Source organism: Montipora foliosa, chromosome 3 (assembly GCF_036669935.1).
Source record: "Montipora foliosa isolate CH-2021 chromosome 3, ASM3666993v2, whole genome shotgun sequence".
Taxonomy (NCBI): Eukaryota; Metazoa; Cnidaria; class Anthozoa; order Scleractinia; family Acroporidae; genus Montipora; species Montipora foliosa.
In genome coordinates, this window is record NC_090871.1 from 63,026,341 (window position 1) to 63,036,340 (window position 10,000).

Sequence of the window (10,000 nt, forward strand, 5' to 3'; positions counted from 1 at the left end):
AGTCTTGCTAATTATTACCACTCGTGCTCAGTTACATACATTTGTATAGTGGAACCCTGCTATAGTGAACCCCGCTATGACGAAGACCCCATCATAACAAACAACATCTGAAAGCCCATCAGAATTACAGTGAAGTATGTGGAAACGAACCCCGCTATAACAAGAGACTTCCCTGATATAACGAATAAATTTTGACGGTTCCAAGTTTGTACAATTTACCCTGCTATAACAAATATTTTATCCGGTTGCTCGCAGCAGTCAGTAAAACTGACAGATAAATTGAGTAGAAATCACAGCTTGCTTTTGACAAATACATGTACTGTACTATTGCAGTGTTGAATGTATAATTTAGCATTCTGAAACTTTACTTCTGAATTTTAAAGTTAATTGAAAGTGTTTTTTAATTTGGTGTCTTGATTGTCAGCGTGTTACAATAACAGTATCAAATGAAAAAAAATGTTTTCTACATACAGTATTGAATTTTTGGTAATTGTTATTTATTAAATTACCCCGCTATAACAAATATTTTTGCTGTTAACCAGATAATTTGTTGTAATGGAGTCTTCGCTTAACGAACAATTTTTTCGGTACTGTGGCATTTCATTGTAGCAGGGTTCCACTGTACAGCACTGTAAGCTTGAGACTCAATTTATTTAATTAATTAATAGTATTAAAGCGATGATTGCTTTCATGATTATTAATGCAGAGAATGCTACAAACCTTTTTCATTTATGCTGGATGCAGAATTGCCGTCAATAATGAAGACTTTCCTGCAAGGTATGCAGACCGGATTTCACTTCATTTTTTCCTTCCAATGGTCATATAACCCTCGTTGCTTTTTTCACTACATTCATTGTATAATGAATACCATCTAGGCCAAAGTACACGTCACTTGTCACAGGTCACTCATTACTAACAGGTCATGGTCAAAACCTTCAAGCTGGCTATCCTGAGGCCTAAACATCGTTTTGTATCCATAAATAGAGTGCATTAGTCAAGGTTTTATAACAAGTGACCTGTGAAAAGTGACCTGCACTTTAGACGTGTCCTGTAATGTGTGAACTTGATTCATTTGTCCAGGCCCCAGTTGTTAAAAGTATGGATAGCGGGCTATCTGCCAGATAAACCACTGTCCAGTGGATATAAGTCATAGTGACCCCATTGCGCTATATATCCATTGGGTAGTTATTTATCCAGTCAATAGCACTGTCTTCCTTTTGAACAACTGGGGCCAGGTGAGGGTAGGCCTGGCAAGGAACATTTTGACAACCGCAGCGGGGATCATCTTCTGAGTCAAGACACTTGTCTCATAACATTTTCAATTTTGTATCCATAAATGTATTATTTCTTTATTACATCTTTCAGGTGTTGTAAGTTTTGGTCTCCTGTTTGTTTGTTTTTTTCAGTTCAGTTCGTGGCACTCATGCTCTGCCAACCCCCATGTACATTTAGACTTACAAGTTTTCTCCATCCCACAAAATTCTAATGAGAAGTTGTATACTAGGCTCATTTTAGCTCAAGAGTACAGTTTACTGTAATTACTTATATTTTTTTGTAAACAAGGCCAGAATGGCTTAGTCGTTATCAACTGTGCCTTCCACCTCTGCAACCCAGGTTCAACTCTGGCCTTGAGGTCGTATGTGGGCTGAGTTTGAGTTGATCTCAATTTGATTCTGAGGGTTTTTCTCTGGGTACTCCGGTTTTCCTCCCTCATCAAAATTGACTCTCTTGGGTGGATACCCTTGAAAGGGATAACCTCTGGTATCTCACCCTTTCATTGTATTAAAATGAATAAAGTTACATAATTCTTTCTTCTTTCTTTCTTTCTTTCTTTCTATTTCCTTGTAAATCCACAGGACTTGGAGAATTCAAGTTTGATTTTAATTACAACACTCCTGGCCTGAACACTTGGAGCAGTGATACACTGGCCTATTGTGGAATATGGCAGCTTCCTAAAGTGGTTCAACACCCACTAACATATTCCAGTGGTAAGATTAACAACAGTACATGAAGAGATTTATTTGTTGACCAATGTTGTTGACTCAGGGGTACTCAAAAAAATCCTTGTGTTCCTCTGCAGGAGTTGAACCGGCCACCTTTCGATTACTAGTTTGAAATGCTCTGCCACTGAGCTATAGCACAGTAGATGAATGTACATGTCATTGATTAGCTTTTAACTGAAACTGGTTCTCTAGTAGCTAAGTTTGTATTTAAAGGTCTGTCAAATGCCCTTAACCCATTGACACTTAAGAGATACCTCTTAGTAACCGAGTTCGAGGTCCGTACTGTAAGTTACGGACCGAGTTTTTTCCCATTGATTTATGGCCCAAGCGCGAAGCACGCAGGCTATAAATCGACGGGAAAAAACGAGGATCCGTAACTTACAGTACGGACCGAGAAAACGAGGTTAGTAAGATATTTATTATATCTCTGAGGTTAATCCGGCGTGCGGGCAAGGAAACTAGTCAAAGTCAAGCGGAAGGTTCAACTGCCACAAAGATTGCCGTGCCAAAATTCCAAAAACTAAATCTTCTTGGCTGTTAAGTTTGAAATACTTGCTTGCAAGATTCAAACAGTTTTCAATACAAGTTTGTGCAACAGAAATGACATGAAAAACTCGCTAGATGATGTTTTATCGAAATTTTAAATTTAGCGGGCTGTACAGCGGCCGTACTGTAGAATACAGCCCGCTAATTTAGCCAATTACAGCGTGCGTACTATCTGAGAGATATAATAATGAGACTTAATAGATTTTAGTTTTTTCTCTGACGAAGGGCTAACGCTCGAAACGTCAGCTTTTAGAATCTCTGTACGGTGGCCAATTTACATTATCAACTCTGTTAATAAAACCAAATTTTAATAGATTTTACTCTGTCTAACGCCAGATGATTTTAATCGTCAATGGAGGGTGTGGTGTCCTAGGGCTCTTGAGGTGTGACTGGGTTAACAACTCCGAAAGTACTGTTAACGACCAGGTGTAGCTTAGTTGGTTAGTGTGTGGCTTTCAGAGCAAGAGGTTCCCAGTTCGATCCTTGGTGACTTTTAAGGTCTGTTTCGACTTTCCCCTGATCCGTGTAGCTATCACTGTAGATCACCGTAAAATACAGCACTGACAGATGCAGGGGGTTTAAGGCGCACTGTTGGCTTGCATTGATACCAGCCTCATAGCTGAAGGGACTACTGGCATTAAATAATTAAAAGTGGCTTTACCTTTACCTTTAGAAGCAAGTAAAAAATTAAGACGGAAGCAACCAGAAGTTCAAGTAACAAGTGGACAAAAACCTAGTACCAAGATTATAAACATCGTATTGCAAACTTCTCTATGACTGTTTTAAATATCTTCTAAAAGATCATTTCTAGCAACACCAAATGTCAAAAACAACTGTTGAACTTCGTAAGAAACACTTGAAAGTACTGGTGAAATGAAACTGATGATGAAATTTTACCTGTGTTTGCACAATTTCTCTGAACGTTGAAATTTAATTTTTCTCGTTCCCATGGGAAATTGTTTTCGGTGTTATTTCAGGCAACTATTTATGTCATTAGCTTTCAGGAAATGTAAAAAGGACTAAGTGCAAGTGCGTGTGGTCCTAAGTAGCATACAGTGTATGTATGGTCAGAGATTTTTCTCTGTCCTTGGGTGTTGCATAAGAAGTTCCTAATGCTGTGGATCAGCGAAGGTTCTTCATCCATCACATGCACACAGTAGCGATGGCCTCACTTGAGTTCTTTCCATATGTAAAAAGGACTGTAAAATACTTAAAATTATTCTGGTACCAGATTTTTGTCCACTAAAAACAGAAATTGCTCGATTTTCTATCGGATTTGGTCTTAAAGCTCTTTTTAAATTCAAGGATCTTTTATTAGGTTTCTGACTATGGAAATGGAGAACTGCACTGTTGTGGAGTAAACTTTGTCCTGGATCAATGTCGATCCTTGTGATGATCTTATTGATCTTTTCTCCATTATTTTATTTCTTTTTAGGTATACACTCTTACACTTCTTCAGCTACTCCTCTCAGTATTCCATTAGCAGTGAGCCAGCAGATATCGCAAGCAAGTACAGCTCAGATGCAAAGTTCAGGTTCCAGTGATGCTGAAGTTGCAGAGCTTGCTGGTGCTAGCATTGAGGATAGCTTGGAAATCGAACACATTGTACGAAAACGAGAAGTGACGGCTGATAGATCTAGAGCTGCTGACAAAGTTGAAAAAAACTTGTCTCTTCAGGATTCCTCCTACTCTGAAGAAGAGAATGTTGGTGCAGAAGGTAAATTATAGACTTTTAAACATTGTACTTTTTGTCTCTTCTTTTGTACAAAAACTTTAGTGACAATGACAGTCACATTTGTTGACAATAGTATCACAAGATTGTCATACAATAATATTATTATTGTAGCCGTATCTTTTTTTTTTACTACTTTGTTCTTTGAAATGACATCCCTCACACCTGGGGGGGGGAGACGAAGGGGGTGGGGATGCCTGTCGGAAATTTTGAATTAAACCCCAGGAGGACACCAATATGGACGAGCATCCCCACCCCTTTCATATGCAAGTCCCCCTTCCCCAGTGGTAGCTCTTTCTGATGGGGCAATTTTTTTCATTGGGTGTGATTTTTTTCTTATGGGTCCTTTGTTTACGTGGACCTTGGGTTCCATTGACCTCCATGTCGTAAAAACCTGACTGTGTAGTAAGATAAATTATGATTAGTTTGATAATAATAATAGTAATAATAATACTTATCATTATTATTATTATTATTATTATTATAGGTTTTGTTTCAGAGTCTTTTTCCCAAAACGGCGGACCACGGGATGCCATCAGTCCAACTCCCCTTATGGGTAGCAACAAGCTTGGTATGGCTGTCGGTTGGTCCTCCAGGTTTGAAACACAGATAAGTGTTGCGAGTTGCCTTGATCAGACAGACAACGCAGGGATCTTACTCGGCCTAGAGTCCACACCCTGTCCAACATCCCCTACCAAGTTGAAGGGCATGCCTAGTTTTTGCTCACTGCTAAAGGACTACAAAGTGCAAGGTCCTGACAGATTTGAGGCACCTGTGTATGAAGAAAGTGTTTTGCCAAAAGCCACTGCACTACCAGAGGAGGTATTGTAACCCTTTCACCTCAAAACCGGCCTAAACTGGGCATACTTAGTATTTTACTCTGTCTAATAATGCCAGAGTATTTTACTCTGTTTAACGCCAGACGATTTTACTTTTCAATGCGGAACCTCCAGGAGTCAATGGTTTAATTTGGAAGTAAATGCAAGGTGATTTTCACTAGCCCTTCTCCCCAACTTCAACGTCACCCACGTCAAGGAATTCAAACAGTTACTGTCACAAAGTGTCCTCTAAAGTCTGCTACTCAACTTTTGATGAACAGCTGCATTTCTCCTTTCCTAAAAATAACTTACAGTAACCTTAATACTTTCTTTATTTGAAATAGGTCCACAGGAAATCCTTAGACTTTGCGGGACACTGAACCTGATGGTTATCAATGAGATTAAGATTGAGATTAGGAACAATAACGTTTTAGCCATACTTAGGCCGAATACTAACCTTTATGTGGAGTCATACATGGTGTACTGTTGCTTTGTTTTGCTGTTTCCTGGTTTAGTAATGCCCCAGTCTCACCCTAAATTGTCATGCAAAAAGCTATTCTTATTCGTCATGGTAAAGTACAATAATAATATAATTAAGAATTGAGAGTGATTCGGGCTAGGAGACATGTTTGGTGTTAATTGTTTATTTATCTGTAGCACAGTGGCATCTACTTACACTGACCTGTATTAAATAACTGTGACCTGTGTTGTAGAGCCGCCGGGTGAAGTCTAGCAGTATGCAGCCGAAACATTATCGACTACATCATGAGCCATAGGGAATGCTTGAACATCATTACCCAATATTTTGACCTTGGTACTTCACTTTGCAGATTCCTGATGGACCTCCAGAATCATCTGTTTTTGAACATGTTACAGTAGTAGCAGGCGGCTTTGAAGTTCTTCCAAAGAGGGGTTCAGTAACTTCAGTGTGTGGAGATGAAAAACGTACTAAGCAACTCATGCTACTGTTGACTGAGATAGCCAATGAACAAGGACTGGACAGTCAAAATTACCAATGCAGAGGCTGTGGCAGAAATATTGGTTAGTTATCAGATGAATAACACTGGTAAAGTTCTACATGTACATGTATCATACTGATTACGCTCGTCTGACAACTTTCCTTTAGGAGAATTTGTATTTTGAATTCTGCAGGCACACAACAGGTGAATTAATACAAGTAAAAGAGTGTTTACCAGCCAGCAAATAATGCAGAACAGGGGAGCCATTTTGCACCTTGTAGAGCATCTCTTCCTAGCTGATCTATATATAGAGGTTGCCTTTTTGGTTTGAGCTAAGGTCTATTCCACTCAGTCCTCCAAAAAATCAGCAGGTATTTCCAAAACTCTCAGCCCAACATGCCAAACCATCTTTGTTCCCTTTTGGGTTAAAGAGGTAAAATTTTATGATGTATGGGTTTGACTAATTTTGCCACCCACATGCATGTATAATTTGTCAGTTTTTGTTGGCTAGTGGTCAATTATCAATTTGTAAGATTGGGAAGGTAGCCTATAGTTTAATATTATATATATTTTTTATCAGAAACTTTAGTTTAAAGTCAATGATTGACTATATTTTGTCTGATGCATAAGGCCCTCTAGAAACAAAACTATGGCAACGTTTCCCCTGTACACACCACAGATTTGAAGGAGGTTAAAAAGGCCTGTTGTAGTTTAATAAATCACTTGCTGGTAAAAGAAAGGAAAACTGAAAATATAATATTTGTTTCACACAGGGATGATTTATGGAGAGTTCAAAGTCTGCACATATGATGCCTGTTATTATTGCTTTGAATGCCATGAAAATGAAGAACATGTCATTCCAGCAAGAGTTATTCACAACTGGGACCTGAGAAAGCACCAGGTTTCCAAACAGTGCAAGCTATTCCTGCTTCAAATCGAAGAGGAGCCTCTGTTTAACATCGATGAAACAAATCCTACTCTGTATAATGTCATCAAGGAGTTGCGTGAAGTCAAGGTACATATAATTATATATATGTCTAGGCGGGGTCAAGTTTTTTTCACTTTCTCTCTAACTGCGACATTCCAAGTCCCTTTCAACTCATTTGAGTCTGAAAAGATCCACAAATTTACATTCCCTTGGCCTTGATCAAGCAAAGCAGAACGGATCCAAATGCACCAATCAGGACAGCCCTTCACTTTCGATCCCAAAATTTGCACACATTGTAGCTTTGTTTTCCAACGATCAAAATAGCTACGCGGTGATTGGTCCATCAATTAAGGGGACGCCATCCGGAGGGCTTTATAAGAAGCAACCCAAACTAACACTTGGTCAAGAAACCGCTCTCACTCCTAGAGCACGCAACTGACGAAGGAATCCGCAACGAATTCCGAAACCGGTCTTGCAACCTGATACAACGTTCTCTGCAGCGAACCTATCAGAAACACCATGATCAACGTGAACGAGCCTCTTTCCTAATGCCGCTTAAAGGAAGGACAAATGACTCAAGGACTTTTTAGTCAGAGCCTCAATTCCTCCTCAAACTTGAAACTGCCTAAACCTAGCAAACCCTAGGAACGCACTCGTTCCCTACACGCGGCAAAGCATTACTAAAACCCCGACGCTCTTAAATCGCAAAATAGAAAGATCACGAGCTCTCAGACCACCTCAAGTCGGAGCCCTATTTCTTTTGCCATTAAAAAATAGCAAACTCTAGTTTTTAGCGACATACAGGCATTCTCTCACAGTCGCCTTTTAGAAAGACAGTCACGGCTCTCAGTAAAAGGGCTTCCAGCCTGGAGCTCCACTTCTTTCGCCTTAAAATAACAAAAAGGAGTTATCTGCGGTAAGGAGGTTGAGAACATTACAACAATTTATAAGAATAAGTAATGCTTTGTCGCATGTAGGAAACAAGGATCAAGGCCAAGGGAATGCAAATAGAATAGCCAAGGGAATGCAAGGATAGACTATACTCAAGATTTATATATTTCCTGCATAATCATAAACCGGGACAAAGATATCTTTGATTAGCGGAGACTGTCGAGTGGATACGGTTGTTGTTAACCCATTGACTTCTGAACCTCCCCACATTGACTCCTAGGACTCAATTGGTTATAGATTTTTTAAAAATTCCATGCCATCACCACCTCGACTGCGTGGCACAGAAATAGCGATTTTATTTTCTACGAAAACCACCGAGCTGTGGAATGGGCCTGAATTACCAATTACTGAGTCACTGTCCCGCCGGCTTTCGCTTGTAAATAGTTAAAACTCTTGCGAGGTGTTGTTTTCGGCGCAATTTTTCAGACCAGGGGCCCGTTTCTCGAAAGTGCCGAAAACTTTTCGGGCCAGAAAAGCCATTTGTGAAATTGCCAACCGCTTGTTTTGGAAAGCCGATCTTTTAACATGTTTTCAAGGTAACTAAAAGGAAAAATAACTGTGAAGTTTGACGAATTAAATCCTCTCCGTTCTGAGATACAAAGGGAATTGTGACACCCGAAAATGGCCCGTAAAGTTTCGGGACTTTCGAGAAACGGCCCCCAGGGAACCTTTCGTGCACTCAGAGTAACAGCGAGCCCGTGGTTGCACTTGTAACTTCTTCGCTGGACAAGAAAAATTTGATTTTATCCATTTTTCCCGGGACTCGTGGTTTTAAAAACCTGTCTTTCCATTGTTGTGATTGTTCCGGTACACTGTGACGGCGAAAGTTGGCTTCCGCTCGCATCGTGGGAGACAAATTTCATCAAAATGTTATTTAAAACTGAAGCGGGCGGTACATTCACTCAACAATTTGTGCCCATTCCACAGTTCGGTGGTTTTCGTAGACGTATAATTGATTATCATTTTTTAGCATGTACCGGTAAATATTGTACAGATACTAGCTTACTGCAATTTTGATTTGTTCCAGTATTTTATGAGTATGATTATGACTTCTATCAGAAGTTGAACCTATAACTTTTCAGTTACTAGACCTGTATTCTGCAAAAAGTAAAGTACAGTGTTTTCTAGATCAATGCCAAACAAGTGGGCGCGTCATCTATAATACAGCTGATTTGAAGCCATTAGAGCGAGCTTCAATCGAGTGTCGTAAAACCAAAACCAATGTAATTTGGTCTATACTTTGGCCAATCAAAAAGGACGGAGGCAATGCAGTAAGCCAATCAAAACTCGAAGTAATTACACGTAGCCGACACAAAGCGCGGGAAAATGTCCACGCGCGAGCCACGATTGGTTTTGTTTTCACTTCTGATTGGTTGAAAAAGCTGCGCAAAAACTTTGAACCAATCGCTGAGTGAAGCAATCATAAATCAAAGTAATTAACTAATTACTTTCGACACTCAATTGAAAACCGCTCTATTATCATTGATAAATAAAAATTATTGTTAATGGTTATTTTACTTTGTAGCTTCTTAGGTCTCAGTTGCAACATCTGAAAGGCTTTGTATTCACTTGTAAAGATTCAATCGCAGAGGAAGTGAGAAGAAGAATTTGGCCCCGAGAGTATCTGTGGGATGACATTCATCAATATTCCCTTCTGGTCAGTTTTTTCTTTGATTTCTGTTGTAAAGATATAACTTGAATTAAAACTGCATGCCCTTGCATGCATGTATGGGTACGTGAAACACCTCAGAGAGACAGTTCCACGCCCCTACGCAGAATTTAAGGAGAGAACCTCCTGTGGCCTATGATGCCATAGTTTTTAATTCTTTTTCATTCTTGTTTTTCATTCTTAAGCTAGTTCATAAGGCGATTTATTCTCGTGAATGGCCAGGTTACCTGCGACTGAAGCAATTTATGCACAATCGAACGCTGAGGTCCAGTGCAGCTATGCAGCTTGAAATCCCACTAGTGTCATATATTTATCAAGACCAAGCTGCTAAAAGCTTTAACATTTTACCTGGATGTGTAAGGAACTGTCTTGATTTTAACCAGTTTTCTAAGAT

The 10,000-nt window shown here is 39.5% G+C and overlaps 1 protein-coding gene across 1 annotated transcript in view; it reads left to right on the plus strand.

The window, feature by feature from the left end:
* Window positions 1–10,000, plus strand: part of LOC137997905 (pleckstrin homology domain-containing family M member 1-like) — a 22,309-nt gene that overhangs the window by 9,184 nt on the left and 3,125 nt on the right. Inside the window, exons 8-14 of the mRNA XM_068844227.1 lie at window positions 707–777; window positions 1,857–1,988; window positions 3,985–4,266; window positions 4,769–5,103; window positions 5,930–6,140; window positions 6,832–7,073; window positions 9,463–9,594. Of these exons, the coding sequence (XP_068700328.1) occupies window positions 707–777; window positions 1,857–1,988; window positions 3,985–4,266; window positions 4,769–5,103; window positions 5,930–6,140; window positions 6,832–7,073; window positions 9,463–9,594 (1,405 nt within the window). The remainder of the gene's footprint in view (window positions 1–706; window positions 778–1,856; window positions 1,989–3,984; window positions 4,267–4,768; window positions 5,104–5,929; window positions 6,141–6,831; window positions 7,074–9,462; window positions 9,595–10,000) is intronic.